General features: G+C 37.6%; 1 protein-coding gene and 1 non-coding gene across 46 annotated transcripts in view; one reads left to right on the top strand and one right to left on the bottom strand.

The window, feature by feature from the left end:
• On the top strand, nucleotides 1-25,803 carry LOC18448145 (uncharacterized). 45 transcript variants are annotated; one of them, XM_088868533.1, is made up of 7 exons: nucleotides 2-322; nucleotides 950-988; nucleotides 2,474-2,561; nucleotides 9,307-9,485; nucleotides 10,531-10,677; nucleotides 15,378-15,452; nucleotides 15,860-16,495. In XM_088868533.1, the coding sequence occupies exons 4-7, from the start codon at nucleotides 9,321-9,323 to the stop codon at nucleotides 15,863-15,865; spliced, it is 393 nt and encodes a 130-aa protein (XP_088724659.1). In that variant the 5' UTR covers nucleotides 2-322; nucleotides 950-988; nucleotides 2,474-2,561; nucleotides 9,307-9,320; the 3' UTR covers nucleotides 15,866-16,495. The 45 variants fall into 45 exon arrangements, with proteins under 45 accessions (XP_088724642.1, XP_088724659.1, XP_088724648.1 ...); XM_088868522.1 differs by having other exon boundaries at nucleotides 15,857-16,495; XM_088868515.1 differs by having other exon boundaries at nucleotides 15,821-16,495.
• Nucleotides 20,611-25,803, bottom strand: part of LOC18448144 (uncharacterized) — a 28,762-nt gene continuing 23,569 nt past the window's right edge. The window contains exons 5-6 of the transcript XR_016056713.1: nucleotides 21,653-21,727; nucleotides 20,611-21,283 (exon numbers count right to left, since the gene is read on the bottom strand). This is a non-coding gene — a transcript (uncharacterized LOC18448144). The remainder of the gene's footprint in view (nucleotides 21,284-21,652; nucleotides 21,728-25,803) is intronic.

Here is a 25,803-nt window from a genome sequence, read left to right as displayed (position 1 = left end):
CATGGATGTTGGCTCCAAAATCCAAAATTTTTCAGGCATTGGCAAGAATTTAAGCGCTATCCCCTTTTGCCCTTCCCACTCTCTCTCGTTTTCTATTTTCAGTCTCTCGGTTCGCCATTTACATTTTGCCACGCATCTGATATTTGGCAAGGGATTTGGTGCATAATCTCCTGCCAATTTCTCGTGACCAGAGAAGAAGCTCATCCGTCTTCATTCCCTTCCAATTCTCATGCGCCATAACCCTCCATTTCATCTTCTCTCCGAAGAGTTCTCCTTCTCTCGTATTTGCTCAGAATCTTCATATTCTCTCTTGCTTCATCAGGTATCTCTCTCTTCATCAGGTATCTCCCTACCTCTTTTCTCGCTTTCTAGGGTATCTTTATTTTCACTTTTTTTTTCTCTCCAATCGTCCGAATGTCTTCTCTCTCTTTACTTCACTCTTTGTTTTGAACGTTCATTTTTAATGCGTTTTTGTAACTCAGGGCTAATTCTGCTTCGCTCTCCATGTTTCCAGTGTACTATGTTAGAAATCAAACTTCATTCTATATTAGTTTTGGTTGATTAGGATAAGTTTGGGATGTTTCTATTGGATTGAGATATGTAAGGTTTGGTGGATCAGGAGAAGTCAAGGAAATTTCTATGTCATTAGGGTTTGCATAGGAGATGGAGTTTGAATGGGATGACATAGTCCCTTCTACAGCTATAAATAGGCACCGTAATCCTGCAAATTTTTTATTTATTTATAGTTAGAAGAAAACTTTAGGGATTTTTTTTTTGAAGTGTTATCCTTCTGCTTTGGGTTATTATGAACACAGCCAGAAATATTTAGAACTTTGGTGTTGACTATTTCTTTATATTTATTTAATTAGTCATAAATAACTTATGGTTTGTATTGAGATAGTTTGATCATTGCTCTCATTGCTGCTTTTTAACATGGTCTCAAAACAAGGTTATTGAAGAGCAACCAAAATTTTCTCCGAGATCTGAGGTATGGTTTTCACATGATTTTTTACTTCATGTCGTTTGGATAGCAATAAGACAATCCTAGGTAGTGTGTTGCACTCTGCTACTAACTGTTTTATTGTCATGCTTATCCCTTCCAATAAAAAGACTTGGCAACTCGCTTCTATGTTTGTATGTTTTGAACAATGTTGTTATGGCCGGACTGGTGAACAAATCAGTGTAGGCACCGGTTTGGTTGGACGGCCCGAACCTGATTGGTTCACTGGTTGGACCGGTCTAAGAAATTGAATAATTAATAACAAATAGTAAAATAAGGAAATAATTGAAAAAATAGAGAAAGATATGGAAAAAAAGAAGAATCGAAAATATTAAGAAAAAGTCAAAAGATATTAGAAACATAACTCCTCAAACCATAAGAAATACTGACTAATAGTACGATAACTCAAATTTTAAAGAAGATACAAAACAAAGGCTCATAATATATTATTAAAAACATTTGTTATGAACCACAATCATAAGTAGGGAGAAAATAAGTATACCACCACAAGTCCACAATCTATAACTTATGGGCCTTAAAACCTTCTTACGATTAAAATATTGCAAAACCCAAGTGATATAACAAATCTGTCAAAAATAATTAAGTCGTTTTCATCAACTTCATTTCTATTTATTTGCTTATCATTGGCCTCTTTAGTATTAACCTCCAAATCATCATCATCTACACCTATGACAATATTAGGATACAAACTTACGTTCCTAGTGTGCGTAAAACCTTAAAACATGTAATTATTGAATAAAAATTTTACCCTCTTATGGTGGTTCCATCTAGTTGGCAAAAATTTTGACGATGATGATGGTGGTTCCATCTCTATCCAATTATCTAGATGCTCTTTAACACCTTCAAGAGCGAGCCTCTCTTTCTCAACAACCCACTATTCCACAAGATCGATCCTCTCTAAGTCAATTTGGCTTAAGGCATTGGTTTCCTTCCATTCCTGCAATATAATATTGCAAAGATTAAACAAAAATAGAAGTAATTCTAGAACATTATAATTAAGATGCATAATGAAAAAATAAAGGACACAAGAATTTATTACTTCTCTTCAAAGCTCAAGTTGTATTTTACAAAAATGAAGTCATTTGGAGTCATGTGTTCAAACCTATTTCACTTATCAGTGTGGATGCGTTGGAAGACACTCCACTTCCTCTCACATCCACTTGCACTGCAAGTTTGATTTAGAATACAGATAGAAAAAATCCCAAGGTTGGGAACTTCTCCACCAAATTGTTCCCACCACGTCCTTGAAAGTGATATTAAATAACATAGATTAGAGAACTAGAAATACACAAGGAAAAATGCATTACATTATAATTAATAATGACTTCATAAAATGGATTACCTGGGAGGATTGTACCATTCCAAGTAATTGCTAAAGATCGCCCAAATACTCCTAATGCATTTAGATATTGTCACAACTCTCTTTGATCTTCACTTGCATATGTGTTTCAGGGTATGAGTTCTCCACCATGGTCTGCAGGCCCCCTCAAAACCATAGGATGGGTTGATGGTCCTTGTTGTAAAAGAATTGGGGGCTAAGGTAATATCGAGCTGCATGTTTAGGGCGATGTTACTGCCCTTCCCATTTTTTGTCAATTACGTCCCAGTATTTCTCATGTCAGGTCCTCCTATATGTACTCCGTGGCATGCCTAAAATCACTATCTTCTCAAAAACTTTACGTGGGCTTTATAATTTGAATTACATTTTTAATACTAGTCTAAATATGATTACTTAAAACCCAATTCTCCATCTCCTTCCCACTAGTATTCTTAGTCCATATAGAATTCTTCCATGTTGCTGACATGACTACGACTCTCAATCCATTCATTTGATTCGACATGCGCTGTAATGTGAGGAATTAGTAGCAAATCGAGTTATTGTCGGCATCACTCACTCATTATTATTTGCATCCTTACTCATAAGATTGAGGACAAATTAATGGATGTAGATAAAAGGGAAAATATCCTATTATCCCTTATTTTTAACTTCTATATCTCATCAGACCCAAGAATTGAAAATATTACTTGTAAGCAAAAGGACTCCATCTTTTCAATCTTCCAACCCCCTAAACCCTTTTGAGCATGTATTATTGACCTCAACAACTTATGAAATGACTCTATCTCTCTCTCTAAAACTCCATTTCTCTCTCTCACATTACGTCTCTCTCTCAAAACTCCATCTCTCTCTCACATCATCGTCTCTCTCTCTCTCAAAACTCCATCTCTCTCCCTAAAACTCAAACTCCATCTCTTTCATTCTCTAAAACTCCATCTCTATCTAAAACCCAAACTCCATCTCTCTTTCACACATAAGAAGGTGTGCTTGTGTTCGAGCTCAAGCTAAACCCTTTGGCTGGTAAACTCACCGAGAAGTGAAGAGAGATAGATGGAGTTTTAGAGAAAGAGATGGAGTTTGAATAGGGTGTCATTTTAGTGTTTGTTTGGGTCAAAAATTTATGGTCAAAGGGGATGGAGACCTTTTGCTTACAAGTAATATTTTCAATTCTTGGGTCTCATGAGATATGGAAGTAAAAAATAAGGGATAAGGAGATATTTTCCCTAGATAAAATTTGTAATATCCTCTGCATTATCTATAATTTCTTTAACATATTCCATCTTCCCTGGATCATCTCGCATAAGTCTATAAAAGGGGCTGGACAAGATGTCTGAAAGAGGGATAATGAGCTTGTAGCAATGGCGCCCAAAAGGAGTATTCGACGGCATTTTCTATGATAAACTGCATCACCTTCTTTGGCCCCACTTCCTCAACAACATCCTTAAGTAACTTAAGTAATTCTTATGCAGTCTTGATTACGTTGAGGCATCTACAAACCTCAAGGAAACTATTCCCTTGTGACAATATTCCAAAAAATTAATTAATTGCATATCTTTTTTATCTTTCTATCCATCAGTCATGATAGAACATCCATATGTCTTCCATAGTGCCCTATATTTGGTTGTGAACACTTTAACCTCTTCCACATTCTTTAATATAGGAAGGGTCTTTATACCCCATGCCTACAGATGCCTTTGTATCCAACATATGCTGGAAATAAACGGAGTTGAGGGCATTGAAAGAGATAATACAATGATACATCCACCGGACTACACGCAAATTCACCCTCTCTATGGCTTCCTCCCCGACCAATATATTTTTGATGGTTAGGTGGGAGCCTGTTGTCGTCCTCGATGGGAAATAAGCCCCTATCCTACCTTGACCTGGCCTTGTTAGCTTGCAAGTCGCAGTAGCAGTAGAAGTTGTGGTGGCACGCACTTTCCCAAGTCTCCTTTTAGTTTGGGGGGGATTCTTAGCCTCCTCTTCTCCTTAATATCAAAATACTCCTCCTTGGGGTAGGATTAGGGTTCTTGATCTTGTCATCAATTGTTTGCCTCTTTTACTTCTCAGTTATGTGATGTTCAATGCTTTTTTGTATCTCAATACATCAAATGAGAGAAAGCTTTGGGGCATTTGGCCATGTTCCTAGTCTTTTGGGCGAAATGCTCCTTAATCCAATGTATTCCCCCACTTTTTATTAGCTTTAAACAATATCTGCAAATAGTTTCCCACTTGTCTCCCTAATGTTGTCTTCTTACATGGCACCATGGCGGGTCCGTTCTTCCTCTATGAGACCCACTTGAAGACTTTTTTTTTCTCCAATTCAAATATCAAAGTCTCAAGTCTCAACCACAATAGGTAATAAGAATCTCTTACAAATTAAAAACTATATCAAAATGCACAAATCTTACATCCAATCCATACTCACAAAGCACACTTCACAATATGTGGAAATTTCATTAAAAAATAAATAATCAGAATTTTTTTTTTTAAATTACAAGAAAATGTAAGATAAGGCAAAAAAGACAAAAAAAATGCAAAAAGCAAAAAAATCATTCTATGCTTTGTACTTTTTTCTTCTTTTTCTTTCTTTTTGGTTTTTCTTTCTTTTTGTGTTTTGCATTTTTCAATTTTTATTCTTTTCTTTTTTGCATTATACAAATTTTTTTTTTTCATTTTCTTGTTGTTTAGAATTCAAACATGTAAAAATAAAAACATAAATTTCAAAAAAAAGAGAAAAAGGGAAAATTCATGCTGTTTTTTTTCTTTTTATTTTTTAATTCTGTTATCCTTTTTTTTTTTTTTTGAGTAAAGTTAACAGTTGTATTGCTGTAGAGTGTTAAGTATAGAAGAGGGATCTGAGAGTACCCACAAGTCAAGTCTCTCGGCCAAAAAATAGGTCAAAGGACCCTATACAAAAAATTGGGCTTACAGATCCGCCCAATCACAATAGGTTTGCTTCTGGGTTACAAAAAATTGGGCTTATAGACTTACCCGATTGCAAAGTATTTTTCTGTGTTACAAAAAATTGGGGCTTATAGACTTGCCCGATTACAAGAGATGTGCTAAAGAGTAACTACACTCGTAACGACCTATGTGGTCCAGATCAAAAAAGGAGATGGACCGGGCAGGGTCTTCAGCTTGGGCCCTAGCTCCTTCTTTCACAAGAAGATCGAAGAGCTAGTTGGACGTCTTCCAGATATGCTTCCTTGAGACGACCATACCCCTGCATGTGTAAGCAATTTCATAAAAAATGGAAGATAGGTACCATGGAGGTGATGAAGGCCCTACGGCCCAGGAGATGACGTTTTGAGCGTCACCTTCCACCAGCAAATGTGAGCCCCATGAATGGTTGAAGCTTTTTAGACCCATGAGCAGGGCCATGGCTTAAGCATATTGAGAGTCTTCATAGCCTAAGTGTTCGGAGAAAGTGAACAGGATGTTGTGGTGATGGTCTCAAAAAACACCACCTGCTCAAGCGGGACCAGAGTTCCCCAGAGAGTAGCCATCGAAGTTAAGCTTAATTGCACCTTTTGGAGGTGGCTGCCAATTGTTGGGTCTTTGGGCCTTCTGTGGTTGGAGATAGAGGATGTTTTTCCATTGATTGAGAAAAGTCTTTGCTGCAATCCCGGAGAAGGCCCTGTATTGGAGGCCTAGAAAGTTACTAGAGTAGTAACCTTGTGGAAGAGGGTTGAGTCTACATTTTTGTGGCATTCCTTTCTTGCCAGATGACCCATATGGTGGCTGCGATGGATGCCTTCCACAAAGTTCTTCTGGCCCTCGACCAATGAGGAGCGTGGTACGAGGAGACGAGAGCCTTGATCGAGGGTGGGGTGACCCATTGAAGACGAAACAGCTGTATCACTTGGCTCCACTGGTCCAAAGAGATGTTGCAATGAATGAAGAGGTATGGGTTTGATTCCACCTCGCAATAAGCACATGGCGCATCGGTTGGGGATTTGAATCCCTTTCTTTTGGAGCTGATCAACTGTGAGTGCCCATTGGGAGCAGGCAATCCAGGTGAACGTCTATATTTTGGGAGGAGCAATGGTAGACCATACCTTGGATCGGACAGAGATAGGGTTGAGAGGGAAGTTGGGGGGATAGATAAGTCTTTTGTAAAACGAAGCTAGCGCTAATTTCGTCTTCGTTGAGGTTTATTCTGAATGAGGGGTTCCTGACTCTTCGGTCCCCTGATATGACCATTTCATTTGCAATGATAGCCTCTTTGTTTGAGGCTTGATGGTACAGGGGCGAAAAGAGATCCCTTAGAGGAGTGTGTCCTATCTAGAGGTTCGACCAGAAACGCACTCTTATTCCTTCTCTAGGATGAAAGCGGATGAATTTTTTGAATAGTGAGAGAGAGGCTGCAAAAGACTTCCATGCCCTTGAAACCCTACCTAGGGCCTTTCTTTTTGGTATCCATGTTTCATCCGAAATCCTGTATTTTTTGCGTATGACCTGAACCCAGAGGGAGTTGGGATGAGTGGCTAAACGCCGCCACCATTTTCCAAGTAGGCCCATGTTGTGTTTTCTGAGGGTTCTTATCCCGAGCCCAATATGGAGTTTGGGTAGGCACACCTTGTCCCAGGAGATGAGGTGACATTTGATCATCTTGGCCTGTCTTGACCAAAGGAAATTCCTTATCAGCTGGTCAAAGCGTTTGGTGACCGAGGCCAGCATGTGGAAGAGAGACATAAGGTAGATGAAGGCATTTGCCAGTGTTGCTTTTATCAGTGCGGTGCGGCCAGCCAGGGAAAGGAATCTCCCTTTCTAGCCAGCTAGACCCTTGTCTACTTTGTCTATGACTTGGGACCACTGTCTCTTATTAGGTTTTCCTAGGGAAAGGCCTCCACTTTGCAATCCCAATTAGGAATTAGGGAATTAGCGCTTAGATTTCGGTGTTTGTAAGTGCCACCCCCATCATCTTTGATTTGTCCATATTTACTTTGAAGCTGTAGCTTCTTTGAAGCATTAGAGATAAAGCCTCAGATTTCCTTGGTTTGGGACTCAGAGGGGCAGTGTAGAGTGCCTTGAAGAAGTCGAGGATGGACGACTCAATTTTCCTCTAGCTGAACGAGATATCGATTATTCACCTTGATAGTGGAATTAGAATTGTCTCTTCTGTGGTAGTTAGCTATCCGGTGGAAGAACCCTGCATTTTGGTCCCCTACTTTTAACTAATTGACTCTGGACCTCTGAAACCAATACAGTTCTTCTTTTTTTAAAATTGAAAAGTATTTCAGGTTGGTTTGGGTTCTAAGGATTGTTTCAGTGGCTGTCAGAGGTTTGGACTCCTCTGTTCTATCAAGGTCTTGGATGGAATTCAGCAAAGAGGATTTGGTTTGGGAGTAATTCTCGGGGATGGACTTGCTCCAGGTTTTGAGAGAGGCTTTGAGAAGTTTGATTTTAGGTTGTAACCTATAGCCTGCTCTACCCGAGACTTGGGTGGAAAAGGAGTTCCCCCAAGTTGGAGTCAGGGTGGAGAGTGAGTCCTCTTCGAACCAAGCTAGTTCAAATCTAAAACGCTTTGGTCCTCTCCTGATGGCTAAAGTGTTAAGGAGAATATGATAGTGGTCAGAGGTGGGTTTCGGCAAAGCCAGAGCTTGAGAGCCCGAAAATTGTTCCTCCCAATCCAAGGAAAGGAGGAATCGATTTGATTTAGAGAGAGGGTTGATAGGAGTGATTTGACCAAGTGAAACGGTTTCCTTGAAGGGGTATATCTAGTAGTTCATGATGAAAAAGGAAGTCCGAGAAATGCATCATTCCTTGAGAGATGCTGGGATTAGAATTTCTCTCGTGGGACCATCTGGTGATGTTGAATTCCCCCCCTCCACCCCCCCCCCCCCTCAGACACCAAACAGAATGAGTTAGGGAAGCAACATGGTCCAATTCAGCCCAAAAAAATGGATTTCAAGTTTTGGAAATATTGCATCTTGTAACGCATTTTTGGACCGTCAACTTTCAAGATTTTCATAGATCTGCTTGATCTACACTATTTTTGAGACTTTAAATTTTATAATTAGAGATGAAAATATATTTTAAGGCGATCGCAAAAATTTTCGAAACCACATTTCTAGACACTATTTGAAGGTAAGCTCTACTTTAATTGTTTAGAGCCTCGGCTCTATGCAAACCGCATCCAATTGATGGACGCTTTACACTTTCTAGATCGTAGAAATGTCGGTGCAGCCCGCGTGAAATAATTTATATATATATATATATATATATATATGGAAGAAATTCCTGTACGCCCATGTGCGTACCGCTACAGTAAATGCCCAACGGCCCAGATCGAATTTAGGCCGATCTAACGGTCACGGTTGTTCGAGAGTGTTTGAATTTTAATTTTTTTCTACAAATCGGAATGATCTAAAACTTGGAACGTGTGTGCATCTTAGTGTGCACCTAATAAAAATATATAAAAAGTAAGTAGCAAAAAATAAATTGACCAAAATACCCCTGAAATTTTTTGGGGATATTTTGGTCAATTTATTTCATGTAAAATATTTTTTTGATATTTTTCGTAGCTTCGCCTATTTTTTATGAATACACGCTCCAAATTTCAGATCATTCTGATTTGTAAAAAAAAAAAAGAGAAATAAAACATTACCGGACATTCGTGATCATCAGATTGGCCCAGATTCGATCTGGGCCGTTCGGTGTTTACTGTAGCAGTACACGAATCGGCATACCGTAGCATCTTCTTATATATATACACACACACACACACACTCAAAACCCAAACGATTTACTTAATGGCTCACGATAGGCTTGTCAGAGACGAGGAAGGTCTCGACATTTCTTCATGCGCACAATCTCTATTCCTCCTCCACTTCATCTCATTTTAACAGAAATAAGTGGACAATTTTTATGGTTATTATCTTTCTTTCATGGGGAGAATTAGGGTTTAACATGGAGAGATTTAGGGTTTGAGGCTCCAATACAGGCTGCAATTGTAACATGTCAAGCCCTTGCTCTTGTATTCGCAAGCGTCCAGTGGTGTCAACTCAAGCTTCTCCTCTCTTGGGGTTTCCCGCACGCAGGCCACAGAGGAAAAGCAGAAGCTCTCTGCGTTTCAATTGGAGCTCCAATGGTCTTGTTTCTCTCTCAAATACTAGGAACCAGGTAAAACATGGCTTCAATTTCTGTCAATTTATTTGGAATGCAATTTTGTCTGAGAATATCAAATAGTCTTAGCAATTCCAATCTCCTTTCACTTGAAAAAATTGATTTTTTTAAAGGAATTTGTGGGGTTGACTGTGTTTTATAAGGAGTAGGGTAATTGGTTTTCGTATTTCTCTATTGTAAGTGGATTTATATCTGTTTTCTATTTTGATTTCGTTCCTTTTTCGACAAAAGATGCCCAAGCTATGTACGGATTGGGCTCTAGGTATGGATCGTTTATGAGTATTTCATTTTTCTAGGATTTGCCACGAGTCTGATAAAATAAGCAACCCCTATATTTCCATTGTTGCATATGCTTTTCTAATATCATGCAGAAAATCGACTCGGCCAAGGTAAAGGCAGAGCCGGGTAACTTGGCTGAGTCCTCTAAGACTTGGCTCAGTCCAGCACAGGGCATTTTGGTCCAAATAAATTTAAAAGAAAGAAAAAAATATTGAAAAAATAATAAACATGTAGTAAAAGTAAACCAAATACTAAAACAACTCAAAAAAGTTAAAACAAGCTTAAAAAATGTAGAAAAAAATTGAAAAAATGGATTTAGAAAAAAAAAAAACAATTTACAAACTAGGGTAGTTAAAAAAAAATTATAAGGAGGAGAATATAGAAATAGCGGTTATGGAGAAAAAACAGTCACCTTTACCAAATACATCCAAATCATATACAAAATATTATATTGACATTTTTTTTTTTTTAAATTTTTTTAGCAACTTTTTGAATTTTGTTTACCCCCATTTTCTGCACCCAACTTAGGGGAAATATGGGCATGGCTGGGTTACTCGCCCGAGTTGGAGTGGACTGGGGCGAGTCCCGGTACTCTGGTCATGAGCGAACTCTATGTCCATTATTATTGCTATTATCCATTTCTAATATCATCTTTTTCTGTCAATATGACATGAGAAATTCAACGTATATTAGCACTTGTAATGCCAAATTACTTACCTTTCTTCTCTTTCTTTGATTTATTTTTATTTTATTTTATTTGCAGAGATGGAGATTAAATTGTTCTAACCACCCGGAGTCGTATGATTTGAACAATGACAAGTCCGTTGAAGACATTGAAATTGAATCAAATAGTCATGGTTTGGATGATTCAAAAGAGGAGAAAAACCAGTGGCTCCGGAGACTTAGAAAGGTGAGCAGTCTCTATTTTATTTTTAGAACGATCACTGTTCATGATCTGGTTGATTGCATATGTTGGACCCATGGTGTTTTGTGGCGATCTCACTCCTTTCAAAGTGAAACTCAGATGATTCCAGCAAACTGGTTGGGAGCTGTGTAATTCTGATATCAAAGGTTTCCACTGCTAGAGTTGGTTGGCAATTTCTAAGTGTTGAAATTGGAAAGGGTGATAGCTGCGTATTCTCATTAGATAAAGATGGGTACGCTAATTTCCATTAGATTAATTGAATCATAGTTTTGTGAGAGTTCTTGGTCAATAAAGAGTTTCGTGTCCTGAATTTCCAATGGACAACATATATGTAAAAACACAAAGAATGGAAACAAATCATAGTCGTCTATGATGGACTTTCTTGTTGTGGAACATCTCTTCCATTTACCAAGACCCATCATTCTGTCCCCTTAGCCAATTTATAATCAACCAGATTTCCCTCATATTTGTTAGGTCAACAGTTTTTTTATCACTCTTATTTCACGTGTCATGGATCTTGGTGGTGTTTGCAATTATTGGATGGATAGCTTATCCTATATCTTTGTCATATTATGATACGTGGTACCCCCGTCCTCCTTAATGGGTGCAAGAAGTGATTTGCATACAGTCTTATGCAACCCAAATATCCCCAATTGCTGCTCTTGACATCGGATAGAACAGAATGTCAGCATCAGATACCAAATAAAGTCCATATACCTTTATGGCTATTTGTAAACTTCATTTAAGACCCAACTTGAGGGGCGGCTGCCCAAGTGTCTTGATCTATTACCTTAGGCTTGTGGGTCTAGAAAAATTATGCTGCAACTTCATTATTGGAAATTTTCATTGGAGAGTGTTGAAGCTATGCTGTGGTATGTTTTAGTGATCAAGGGTTTCACATGGATCTTAGGAATGAAGTTTGACTTTAGAACGTGTGTCTAGTATAGTCGTTATTGATTTGGTTCAACGCTTTTGAAGAGATACTGTGGTCTTCCATATCATTTACTTATTGCTTGTGTGTGTTTCCAGATCTCAAGGCACCATGGGAATACTTGACCAGATAATCTTTTCCTCAGAACCTGCTTTTGTAGAAAACAAATAGAACCTAGATGTTGCATTGGTAGCTCAGGAGTGCATTCATTCAAAGCACCCTGAGAAGCTACTGAAGATTATTTTTGAAAAAGCCTTGAGAAGCTACTGAAGGTTATTTTTGAAAAAGCCTTGAGAAGCTACCAAAGATTATATTTGAAAAAGCATATTACTACGTAGAATGCTCCTTCCTGGATGAAATAATGATCCTTATGGAGTTTGGAATGAAGTGCGGGCTGGATCAAATGCTATTTAAATCTATCAATTCTAGTAAATGGCTTCCCAAAAGGCTATATTCCAAGCTTTAGAGGTTTAAGAAAGGAGGATTCTTTATCTCCATTCACTTTTGCACTAGTGTGTGAAGCCTTTAGTTGCATGGCAATGGGATTTATAAGGCAGTGCTGTTGTATGGAACAATCGCCCATCTGGAATATGCAGATGGGAATCAAGCTCCTTCCGAATGACCAACCTATGGCTGTCCGTATGGTGCTTTTACTTCTCTTATGCGGATCAATATGGAATGACAAATGGGGTCCCGATTGAATTATTTTTAACCAGCTATAGTGATCCTCAAAATCAATATGCCGATGTAATTTCCTTTGGGGTATATCCTTGGACTAAAGAAAGTTTCATTTGCTGCAAATTGGAAAGAGTGTGCTTGCCAAAGAGGTGAAGGGGGCTCATGTATTTGAAGAGTTAAGCAAATGAACCGAGCCCTCTTGGGAAAATGGTTGTGGATGTTCAGAGATAGCTTGAAACATTTGAGGAAGAAGTTGTATGAATGCTACAGAGTCGAGGAATTTGGATGGATGGTGAAACCAGTATGGAGAAGAGGACATCTCTTGGGCGCGTGGAATGGGATTAATCAAACTCGATCTGTTTGCATGTGCAAGTTCATATTCAATGTAGGCATTGGTGACAAGGTACATTTATTGAAAGACTCATGGTTAGGTCCCAGTCCACTCAAATTAAAATTTCCTGGTTTGCATGCTTTGGCTGGTAACCAGCAAATCCCTGTACAGGAGGAGGAGGCAGAGCACAAGAAGCCAGATGTTGTTCTGGTCCCCTGATCTTAGGTGCGACCTCAAGGATAAAGTCGAATGGTTGTCTGACTAGCTATCAGAGTAATATGCCTTGTTTCTACATACCAAGGGAAGATATATTGATCTGGGGTCCTAGCAGTAGAGGGATCATCTCGGTTGAGTCTTTCTACCAATTCTCTGACATGGACTTTGCTAGAGAAATTGATATCGAGGATGGTATAGGGTATACTAGGACCACGCAAAGTGCTTAATAGGTTTCTAACTACAATCTTAGGTGGAGAGGTGTTACGATTCTTCACTTATGGATAAGAGGAGAACCAATGGCCATCACATTACAAATGGGAGGTTCTAATCCCTGAGCTAAGCAGGTTGGATTCACATATATATATATATATATATATATATATATATCATAGATGATGGATTGAGGAAGATGCTGGGATCAATTATAGCTGTTGGACTTGAAGATGCAAATCCAATTCATAATGAGACATACCTCCAGTTCCCTTAATAAAGTGATGAGAGGGGGTGAAAAAGGGAAGAATGAATGTTAATCTATATTCCATATCTAGCGAGAGAAATGAAAAGTGAGGAAGATGGATGTGATAAAGCTATATTGAAGTGGACATGTATCAATGAAGAGTTGTCACATCTACGTTTGCTGTGGGTGAGAGTGAGGAGTATGAGCTTTGTGTTGAAACTTTCCACTTTGGGTCGGTGACGGTGGATTCAATTAACAGTCTCGTAGTGCAGTGGCTGTCCACAGAATTACCTACAAAGGGCCTTACTGTGTGTAAGTTGACAGTTTTGTCCTTGATGTAGTATATTGTATGAAAGGAGCAGTAGATGCTTCAATGATAAAAGGCATGAGGAATGGATCAAAAAGTTGGCCAAAGCTTGGGTTAGAACAAGAAGAGATATTTTGAAGTATCAGGTGGTTGATTTTGAGAATCAATGGCTTGAAATAGCATAAGAAAGGTGCCTTAACATATTAGAGTAGAAACGCTTTTTCTCCCCTGAAGATTTCGTTAAGATCAAATTTTATGGATGCTTGTTGGGGTATATAGGTCTGGCTGGGAGGGGAGGGGTCATTAGGGATCTTCGAGGCAGGAACTTCATGAACTACTCCGGCCCACGTGGAGTTTGTGTCAAACGAAGCTGATACTGGGCAATTCCCAGCAGATGTGAGATATCTGAATCTGGTTTGGAGGTCAATAGTGATTGAGGAGGATTCAAGTAATATTATTGCATCCTCATTGGTCAAGTTGTGAGTCAGAGTACCCACGACCACTCTGTAACATGTTTGAAGAAATTTTGGAAAGAACTGGCAATCTCACGATCTTTCTGATAGTCAGGAGGCCATGAGATGGCTGATTGGCTAGCAAAGGGACGAAGTCCATATGTTATCACTGCAAGTTAGGTGTAGAGTTTTTCATTGACTCATTTTCATAAAGTTCCTAGCATTAATGAAGCAAAGTTATCTGATGTTATTCCATTTCCCAAAATCTGATGTTATCATTCAAGTTATCTCCTTAAATTTGACTTTCTATTCAAACAATTTTGGCTACAAGTATTGTGAGACTTGGCCACTTTGTGCTTTGTTATTCAGCCTTTTTCATACCTAATTTCAAAGTAAAGCCTAATCGACATAAATCTTAGCTGCTAATCCTAGCCTGTTCCCATAGCAATCTCCACCCACATAATGTGCTCATAGTTCTGCTTAATAAGTGTAGCCTTATCATTTGATACATCAGCACTCTTGTTTTTTACATTGGGTATATGAGTTTATTCTGGATTTGGAATTGCTTCCAGTATGTGTACGGTCATAATGTGTTGGCATGTCACTGCTCAGTAGTTTGTGAGATCGTATCTCATGCCCGCCACAATGCAGAAACCTGCAAATAAGCAGCATTTTGCATTATATCCAAAAAGGCGCCTGGACCCTTTCTTTTCTCAACTATCGCACTGCAGATAAGGCATTATGCGCTTAAGCGGTAATTAACCCCAAAATGAGCATGTTTACTTTTAAGGTTTCAAAGAATAAGACGCATAAAGAGGTAGTGATTCTTGTAGGAATGTCAATTTTCCTTGGCATGATACCTTCTTATCTTTGATAGCCTATCCACAAATACAGTAAGCTCTACTTGGATGGGTCCTGCTTATGTTCAAGATTGATTATCTATTTTAGTACATAATATGGAAGCTTTTGGGTGTAACAAGCGCACATGCACTACATCCCATCTAACATCCCTGTGTAATATCACTACTTGTTCGAATGACCTCCTAAGAAGCCCTAGGCTGCAATAACAAAACCAATAAAGAGGAATACTGTGGTGATTTAGTCCTTAAAATTTGGGGGAGCCAAAGTGCTGTAGCCTTTAGCCATATGGAGCTAGCCCTATGGAGCTTGTTGTCTCAAATGTCATGTCATAACCCTTTGGTTCCATGTCCAACTCTCAACTTACACTACTGAACTCTTTTCCTTGTCATATTCATGATCTTTATTTGATGAAGATGACAGGTTAAGTTCAGTTTTTTTCTCTATTGTTTCAGCTACTAGATGCAAACCACAGAATATTACAAGGTGAACCATGGACAGTGCCATGGACTGCAGAGACCATCCTCCAGGTCAGATAATTGTTCTCTAGGTCTTTTGATCTTGAATTTTTTTGAAATTAAAAAGGTGGCCCTTTAACATAAAACTCATATTCAATGCGCAATGTTACTATCATGAATTTCTCATTATTTGCCTTCGCCATCATCGTTATGACATGAGCACCATCATCATTACAAGATGAGCATTTATTTTATTTTTTTCCAGTATGCATTAGTTAGAAGTGAATGTAACATCAACACCAGCATCATCTTTTATAACATCCAACCAATATCATCATCATTCACGAATAGAATGAAATTTCTCATCTTATTTCTATTCTCGGTGAACTCTTATCTATTCATTCAGGTCATGTTTTTGTGGATTGCTTCTTTTTGGCTAGTTGGGTCATGGATTGTACCATTCATCGCCCATGCAGCAGGTGTAAACAAAGAAGCTCTGACATATAGAGGCCAAGCTCTATACAGTCTCTTAACCGACGTGGTTGAGGGCCTCACAGGGATTGTCATCCTCCATCGATGCCTTGCCAGGTTCAAGCCCCTGCCTGCTCATTGGTTCTCCTTCACACTTAAAGGGAGTTGGCACATTGACGTGGGCTTGGGTTGCCTCCTATTCCCATTTGTTAATTGCCTCTCTCAAATCAACCTCAAACTCCTTCCTCTTCCAAACCCCGTTTCAGCTTCAAGCGTTGAGAGATCGATAATGGCTCGTGATCCAGTGGCCATGGCCCTTTATGCCATAGTGGTCTCGGTTTGTGCACCAATCTGGGAAGAGATTATATTTCGAGGGTTTCTATTGCCATCTTTGACCAGATACATGCCGGTTTGGTGCTCAGTGGCCATGAGCTCATTGGCCTTTGCAGTGGTTCACTTCAATTTGCAGAGATTGTTGCCACTTGTGTTTTTGGGGGTGGTGATGGGGGCAGTTTTTGTGAGGTCGAGGAACCTCCTTGCATCGATGCTATTACATAGCCTGTGGAATGGGTTTGTGTTCTTGGATCTGATGAAATAGTGTTATGATAAAATTATTTAAGAAAATGAAGTGTTAGGGAGTGAAATTGTTGTGCCTGCTTTATTTCTTTGGTCTCAAATGGATTAGCCTTCTAATGTATTGTATAGACCTAGTGAGCATGGCTGTAAGGCTTGTCAATGGGCTTGATGATCCATTGGTCTTTTTAGTCCTATCTCGAAAAGGATAGGTACTGAACCAACCCTTGGTTGGAAGACCAGGACATCAATGGACTTGAGAGGCTCTGACGTTGAGACTCCTAAAGCTTAGTTAATTTGCTTTGCATATCCCTCTGGTAAACAATATTAGCAGGTCTCTCTCTCTCTTGCATACTCTCTCACTCGGACCAGGGATTTGAATTTCGAATGCACGAGTAGGAGTGGTAAATGGTCGGGTGGCCTGGTCGCCTTAAAATCCGCAGGGTCTAGACCGCATAATGTGCCTGAGAGCTGTGCTGGGCCTCAGTCAAGGCTACAATAGAGCTCGTCTGACTTCTCGTTAAATCTTTTTTGTTTTTTGTGTTTTTATTTTTTTTTATTTTATGTGGCGTGGCTGCTGGGCCTGGGTCTGGGCCTCTTAAGCTTCGTTGGGCCTAGCTGGGTTTTGGTGCACCAAGGCATCTTCAGCCTGCTTGGGCCTGACGGGGTTTGGGTCAGCCCTATCTGGATCAGGCCTAAACTACGCCCAGGCCTGGTCCATCCCAGGCGTGGCCTATTGCCACCCTAAAAAGGAGTGCGGCGGAGCTTGACGCTTTAATGGCGAATTCAACCTACGACGAAACAAAAGGGAAAATCAACTGAGAGGTTATAAGGAAAATTCAAGTTTTCAGCGTATGCGCTAAATCCTCGCCTGTTGGAATCATGAAATGGTAGTGCAAGTCTCTGATTCCCACGTTTTTTTTTATACTTTATGTTAGAGCCTGCCCTCATTAAAAGATGGTGCGGTTGTTTAGAGCCTAAATTTGAGCTCACCTTCAAATAGCGTCGAGTCGAGAAATGTGGTTTGTGGTTTTAATATGGGAAATCTTTGGCTCGCCTTCAAACATATTTTTATTCTTAATTATAAAAGTTAAAGGCAATGGTTTAAAAACCGGATCGGTGACTCGGATCGAGCTTTTCAAAAACCTATCCGGATCGGCGAATCGGCGATCCGGATCGGCGAATCGGCGATCCGGATCGGAATCGGGTGAATCGGTCAGAATAAAGCTTCAAAAAAATCCGAAAAAATTATTAAAATTCATTATAAATATTGGTTTTTAGGAATTCAATAAAAAATGAGGGTACTCCATTAAGAATTTTCATGTTTTTGAATGAATATGCGAATATTGATATGTTCTTTCCCTACATGAACTGCCATTCAGCATTTAATTTACAGTATTTCGTGCTCATCCCTACACTGTTGCTGTTGGGACTCGATATGTGAATTATATGGCTGGGATAGTGTGGCCTCAAAATCATCTCTCTCGTTTTCTCTTTGAATAATATGGATTAAAAAAAAAAAAAAACAAATTTTCAAAAAAATCGATCATGGATTAAAAAAAAGATCACAAATTTTCAAAAAATTCTATCATGGATTACAAAAAAAAATTCGATCATGGATTAAACAAAAAAAATCACAAATTTTCAAAAAATTCAATCATGGATTACATAAAATTCGATCATGGATTACATAAAATTCGATCATGGATTACAAAAAAAAACAAACAAAAAAAACAAAAAATTCAATCGTGCATTACAAAAAAAGAAAAAAATAGTTCGATCATGGATTACAAAAAATTCAATCATGGATTACAAAAAACTCTATCATGGGTTACAAAAAAAGCAAAAAACAAAAAATTCAATCATGGATTAAAAAAAAACAAACAAACATTTCGATCATGGATTACAAAAAAAAAACAAACATTTCGATCATATATTACAAAACATTCGATCATGGATTACAAAAAATTCTATCATGGGTTACAAAAAAAAAAAAAAAAACAAAAAAATCGATCATGGATTACAAGAAAAGAAAACAAACATTTCGATCATGGATTACAAAAAATTCTATTATGGGTTACAAAAAACCAAAAAATTCGATCATGGATTACAAAAAAATCTATCATGGATTACCAAAAAAAAAAAATTCCGTACGGAATCGCCGATTCACTGTTCGGACTCGCCGATTCTGATTCACTGTACAGAATCGTCCGGTTCTCTCTAGAACCGGACGATTTCCGATTTTTGGGCGATCCGGTTCCTTTTTCACTATTCCCGAGTCGAACCGGGCGAGTCCGGTTCGACTCGGCGTTTTTTAAAACGCTGGTTAAAGGTCAAAAAATAATATAGATAGAGCAGATTCATGAAAACTTAAATAAGTTAAAAATTGACCGTCCAAAAATTCTGTATAAGATACACTATTTCAAAAACTTGAAATCCATTTATTTCTCAAGCTTATGCGTCTTGATGTCGAGATGATCAATTTGAGGATATTTGGGTATTAAAACCTTTTTTTTTAATAAATTTTTTTAGGTAGGCTTTATTTTGATTGTTAGAGCCTAAGCTCAATATAAACTTTTCCCTTAAAAGATTTGGCAAATGGTGGTGTCCTGAGTTGTGATTCGAAAAATCACTACTCCGGGCGAGTACCTGGCTCATGACCGATCCGAGTAATCAGCCTGAGTCCGAATAGTGCTGAGTACTATAGCGGTAAAGAAAAGGTTTATATATATATATATATATAAAATACAAAAAAATACGAAATGTGTGTTTAAAGATTAAACAAAGCACAAAATGAGGTTAAAAAAATCATTAAAAGGGAAAATTACATAAATATCCGTTATATTTTTTGTTATTAAGAAAATACTTTAAACTTTTTGTTATTACACATATGTTCGTCTTTTCAACTTCCTAGTGTTTTTTTTAAAAAAACAAAATTGCCTATTTTTGGTTTTTGAAAAATCGAATTTTTTAAATATCAATATTATATATATCCAAATATTTGAACTTGGAGTTAAATTGGTGTTTTGGTTATTATGCATGCCTCTACAATTCCATGTCAAGGGTTTGAGTCCCCTGATACGTATTATAATTTTTTTCAATAAAAAATAGATGTTTTTTTTATTAAAAAGAAAAAAAATAGATATTTTTTATTTTATTAAAAAGAAGAAAAAAAAGCACCATCATGAAATGGGCATGGCTTTTCGGTTATCATACTTGCCTCTACACTTTCGCGTCAAGGGATCAAATCCCGCCAATTGCAATAAATTTTTTTTTCAATAAAAAGCTGATGTTTTTATTTTATTAAAAAGCAATAAAAAAGTCCATATAATTTCATACCAAAACCTCTTGAACAAAACCATATAATATTACCAATATAGTGATAAAAGTATCGCATTATATACATACCTTTTTTTTATTATTAAGTTTTTTAACTTGCCAAGTTATAGGCAATAAAATTTGATTTTTCAAAAGTTCAAATTTTTTTAAAAATTGGTTTCTTGAAAAACTGAAAATGAGCAGTTTTGCCTTTCTTTTTAAAAGTTTTGCCTTTCTTTTTTAAAAAAAATGTTATGAAGTTGAAAAAATGGACATTTAAATAATAACATAAAGTTTCAAGTATTTTCGTAATAAATGAAAATATACAGATTTTTATACAATTTTTCCTAATAAAAAATAGATTTTTTTTTAAAAAAGGTTTGATAGAGCTGCAACCCTATAAAACCCCATTTTATAACTCATCGAAAAACTGCAATTCAAGCATTAAAAAATCTTTACATTGATCATCTCGACTTGAACATTTTGGAACTTCGTCTATCCAATGACACTCTTATAACCACCAAATTTGAAATTTGAAGGACAAAAATAATTATGGCTTCTATGTACAAAAGTAAACAATCTCTTTCTAAACACTCTTATAGCCACCCACCCATTTAATGCATACGCTGAAGACTTAGCGTGGCTCTACCATACTAAGCTTTAGGAGTCTCAACTTCAGAACCTCCCATTGATGTCCTGGCCTTCCAAGCAAGGGTTGGTTCAGTACCGAGCCTTTTTGAGATGGGCCTCAAAAGACCAATGGATCATCAAGCCCATTGACAAGCCTTATAGCCATGCTCACTAGGTCTATACAATACATTAGAAGGCTAATCCATTTGAGACAAAAGAAATATAGCATGCACAACAATTTCGCTACCTAAAACCTCATTTTCTTAAATAATTTTATCATAACACTATTTCAACAGATCCAAGAACACAAACCCATTCCACAGGCTATGCAATAGCATCGATGCAAGGAGGTTCCTCGACCTCAAAAACTGCCCCCATCACCAACCCCAAAAACACAAGTGGCAACAATCTCTGCAAATTGAAGTGAACCACTGCAAAGGCCAATGAGCTCACGGCCACTAAGCACCAAACCGGTATGTATCGGGTCAAAGATGGCAATAGAAACCCTCGAAATATAATCTCTTCCCATATTGGAGCACAAACCGAGACCATTATGGAATAAAGGGCCATGGCCACTGGATCACGAGCCATTATCGATCTCTCAACGCTAGAAGCTGAAACTGGGTTTGGACGAGGAAGGAGTTTGAGGTTAATTTGAGAGAGGCAATTAACAAATGGGAAAAGGAGGCAACCCAAGCCCACGTCAATGTGCCAACTCCCTTTAAGTGTGAAGGAGAACCAATGAGCAGGCAGGGGCTTGAACCTGGCAAGGCATCGATGGAGGATGACAATCCCTGTGAGGCCCTCAACCACGTAGGTTAAGAGACTGTATAGGGCTTGGCCTCTATATGTCAGAGCTTCTTTGTTTACACCTGCTGCATGGGCAAGGAATGGTACAATCCATGACCCAACTAGCCAAAAGGAAGCAATCCACAAAAACATGACCTGAATGAATAGATAAGATTTCACCGAGAATAGAAATAAGATGAGAAATTTCTTTCTATTTGTGAATGATGATGATATTGGTTTTATGTTATAAAAGATGATGCTGGTGTTGATGTCACATTCACTGCTAACTAATGCATACAGGAAAAAAAAAAAAAAAACTGCTCATGTTGTAAGGATGATGGTGCTCATGATATAATGATGATGGCGATGCCAAATAATGAAAAATTCATTACAGTAACATTGCGCATTGAATGTGAGTTTTATGTTAAAAGGCCACCTTTTTAATTTCAGAAAAATTCAAGATCATAAGACCTAGAGAACAAGTATCTGACCTGGAGGATGGTCTCTGCAGTCCATGGCACTGACCATGGTTCACCTTGCAATATTCTCTGGTTTGCATCTAGTAGCTGAAACAATAGAGAAAAAAACTGAACTTAACCCATCATCGTCATCAAATAAAGATCATGAATACGAGAAGAAAAAAGAGTTCAGTAGTGCAAGTTGAGAGTTGGACATGGAACCAAGGGTTATGACATGACATTTGAGACAACAAGCTCCATATGGCTAAAGGCTACAGCACTTTGGCTCCCCCAAATTTTAAGGACTAAATCACCACGGTATTCCTCTTTATTGGTTTTGTTATTGCAGCCTAGGGCTTCTTAGGAGGTCATTCGAACAAGTAGTGATATTACACAGGGATGTTAGATGGGATGTAGTGCATGTGCGCTTGTTACACCCAAAAGCTTCCATATTATGTACTTGAATAGATAATCAATCTTGAACATAAGCAGGACCCATCCAAGTAGAGCTTACTGTATTTGTGGATAGGCTATCAAAGATAAGAAGGTATCCTGCCAAGGAAAATTGACATCCCTACAAGAATCACTAGCTTTTTATGCTTCTTATTCTTCAAAACCTTAAAAGTAAACATGTTCATTTTGGGGTTAAATACCGCTTAGGCGCATAATGCCTTAGATACAGTGCCATAGTTGAGAAAAGAAAGGGTCCAGGCTCCTTTCTGGATATAATGCAAAATGCTGCTTATTTGCAGGTTTCTGCATTGTGGAGGGCATGAGATTGTGTCTCACAAACCACTGAGCAGTGACATGCCACCACATTACGACCGTACACATTCTGGAAGCAATTCCAAAAGCAGAATAAACTCATATACCCAATGTAAAGAACTAGAGTGCTGAGGTATCACATGATAGGCTACACTTATTAAGCAAAACTATGAGCACATTATGTGGGTGGAGATTGCTATGGGAACAGACTAGGATTAGCAGCTGAGATTCATATGGATTAGGCTTTACTTTGAAATTAGGTATGAAAGAGGCTGAATAACAAAGCACAAAGTGGCCAAGTCTCACAATACCGGTAGCCAAAATTGTTTGAATAGAAAGTCAAATTTAAGGAGATAACTTGAATGATAACATCAGATTTTGGGAAATGGAATAACATCAGATAACTTTGCTTCTTTAATGCTAGGAACTTTATGAAAATGAGTCAATGAAAAACTCTACACCTAACTTGCAGTGATAACATATGGACTTCGTCCCTTTGCTAGCCAATCAGCCATCTCATGGCCTCCTGACTGTCAGAAAGATCGTGAGATTGCCAGTTCTTTCCAAAATTTCTTCAAACATGTTACAGAGTGGTCGTGGGTACTCTGACTCACAACTTGACCAATGAGGATGCAATAATATTACTTGAATCCTCCTCAACGACTATTGACCTCCAAACCAGATTCAGATATCTCACATCTGCTGGGAATTGCCCAGTATCAGCTTCGTTTGATACAAACTCCACGTGGGCCGGAGTAGTTCATGAAGTTCCTGCCTCGAAGATCCCTAATGACCCCTCCCCTCCCAGCCAGACCTATATACCCCAACAAGCATCCATAAAATTTGATCTTAACGAAATCTTCATGGGAGAAGAAGGGTTTCTACTCTAATATGTTAAGGCACCTTTCTTATGCTATTTCAAGCCATTGATTCTCAAAATCAACCACCTGATACTTCAAAATATCTCTTCTTGTTCTAACCCAAGTTTTGGCCAACTTTTTGATCCATTCCTTATGCCTTTTATCATTGAAGCATCTACTGCTCCTTTCATACAATATACTACATCAAGGACAAAACTGTCAACTTACACACAGTAAGGTCCTTTGTAGGTAATTCTGTGGACAGCCACTGCACTACGAGACTGTTAATTGAATCCACCGTCACCGACCCAAAGTGGAAAGTTTCAACACAAAGCTCACACACCTTACTCTCACCCACAGCAAACGTAGATATGACACAGGTTTAACTATTCATTGATATATGTCCACTTCAATATAGCTTTATCGCATCCATCTTCCTCACCTTTCAGTTCTCTCGCTAGATATGGAATAGTGTAAAGATTGACATTCACTTTGCCCTTTTTCACCACCTCTCATCATTTTATTAAGGGAACTGGAGGTATGTGTCATTATGATTTGGATTTGCATCTTCAAGTTGAACGGCTATAATTGATCCCAGCATCTTCCTCAATCCATCAACTATGTTATATATATATATATATATATATATATATATATATATATATATATATATATATATATATATATATATATATATATTTGTTGTTTGGATATATCATTTAAGTGAAAATCCCACCATCCTCTAAGCCATCCTGTAAAACCACAGATAATAGCCTTTGCTACATCTTGGTCATGGGCTCCAGAGACCTTGCATGCAGTGGCATACATGGTCATATGTTTCATCGTGTCAAAAATCTGTAGTTCAGACATTCCGTCTATATTCCAGTTTACAATAGTTCTTCCGGAATAGGATACAGTATGGGATATTAAATCTTCTTCAAAGCGTACATCGACTGGTGTGGGTCTATGATGGTACATTCTAGATTGGGATGTAATTCTCATTTTCCTACCATAATCTATTCTGTTAATCTTATTTTCTGGGGTAAAGGCATCTTTAATATTAGTAATGGTATTTGGAATTTCTGGAATTTCATGAAGCATCATGGCTGCTGGTTCTGCTATTTTTATGACTGATTGTTTACTCTTAGATTTCTCCTTTTCTTTAATATCTAGAGTTGCTAATTTAGTAATTAACTAGTGCATTAATTCAGATGAAGATTCTTCTTTCATTTGAAATCTGTCCTTATTTATGAGAGGAGGAGGTTTAAATAATATTGTTTTTTTCTTTTCTTCTATTTTCCTTATTTATGCATCATCTGTATTAATTCTTTTGCAAAAGTGGTTAAATACCAATTTCGAAAATCTTTATTAGTTTCACTTATATAGTCTTGTTTTATATATTGTGTATTTACTTTCTTTTCCGTTTGTAATGTTAATATTTGAAAATCAGTATCTGGTGATTCATTGTAGATGGGTTGATATACTGGTTTAAGTATATTCTCTTGAGTTCTTACTACTCCTTGTATTTCAGGTTCTGAATTCAAAGAAGTTTCAGGTCTTGTAATGCTAGACACAGACTTTCGTGAGGCTAAGAAAGTTGAGGGTAATGATTGTCTTGGGATTGGGAGATAAGTATCATCAGTACTAGTTATAGGAGATCTTTGATTAAATTGTATTTCTATTTCGCCATCTATATGTTCAATAATTTGATTTGGAACATTATTTTGTGGAATTTTTACTGACTGATTGGAGGTTTGAATCTTCCAATCTTGTGGAAGTTTTATTTGAGACCATTGGATTGTTTTGGGAATTATTATATTTGATTTTTCAGAATTTGTTTGAAAGAAAGTCGTTTGTCCTTTTGTATCTATTTGTGTTACATTTGGAGATAAAATGGTCATTACTTTATAATAGATTCGATATACAATGGCTAAATTTTAAGATCCTTGTAACATATCAAAACCTTGTGTTTTAATATTTAAGGTTAATACTTTAAGTAGGTTAGGGTCATGTAAAGAGATGGCATAATTTGGAAAACAATTAATATAAATTGGTCCATTACATAAACTTGACTCAATTATGCCTAAAAGTGAATCAGAAAAATTATTATGTCTTTCATCTCGTAGACATTATAGAATGGAAGTATTTAATCCTAATCTGGTTAATGGTTTTACCACTACTTGTATTAATCCTATATGAAGATATTGATATTCTTTATTTTTATGAGATTGTAATATTTTATTTGTTAATAATTGTAGGTTTTCTTGTTCCTCTGGAACAAGTAAACTTTGTTCTACTGTTTTAATAGCATAGCCTATCTTTAGATTAAAATTTCCTCTTTTATACACATCTGAAATTGGGACTTTTGGTATGTTCCAGTTTTGGATGTGTTGTTCAATATCATCTATAACTACTTCTTCTTTGTTTTTTACCCTTAGAGTATGTTTAGATGTAGATAGTGTTTTATTTGATAAGGTTTTAATAAAATTTTCCATTTATCGGTACGGATAATGACTCTGGTCAACCTCTTACGTCTTGAATGACCTGAGCGGCTCTTCC

This window comes from Amborella trichopoda, chromosome 5 (assembly GCF_054954075.1).
Source record: "Amborella trichopoda isolate Santa Cruz 75 chromosome 5, AtrichopodaSantaCruz75HAP2 v2.0, whole genome shotgun sequence".
NCBI classification, from domain to species: Eukaryota; Viridiplantae; Streptophyta; class Magnoliopsida; order Amborellales; family Amborellaceae; genus Amborella; species Amborella trichopoda.
The sequence above is the reverse complement of the archived record's forward strand: the minus strand, read 5'-3'. Positions and strand labels throughout refer to the sequence as shown.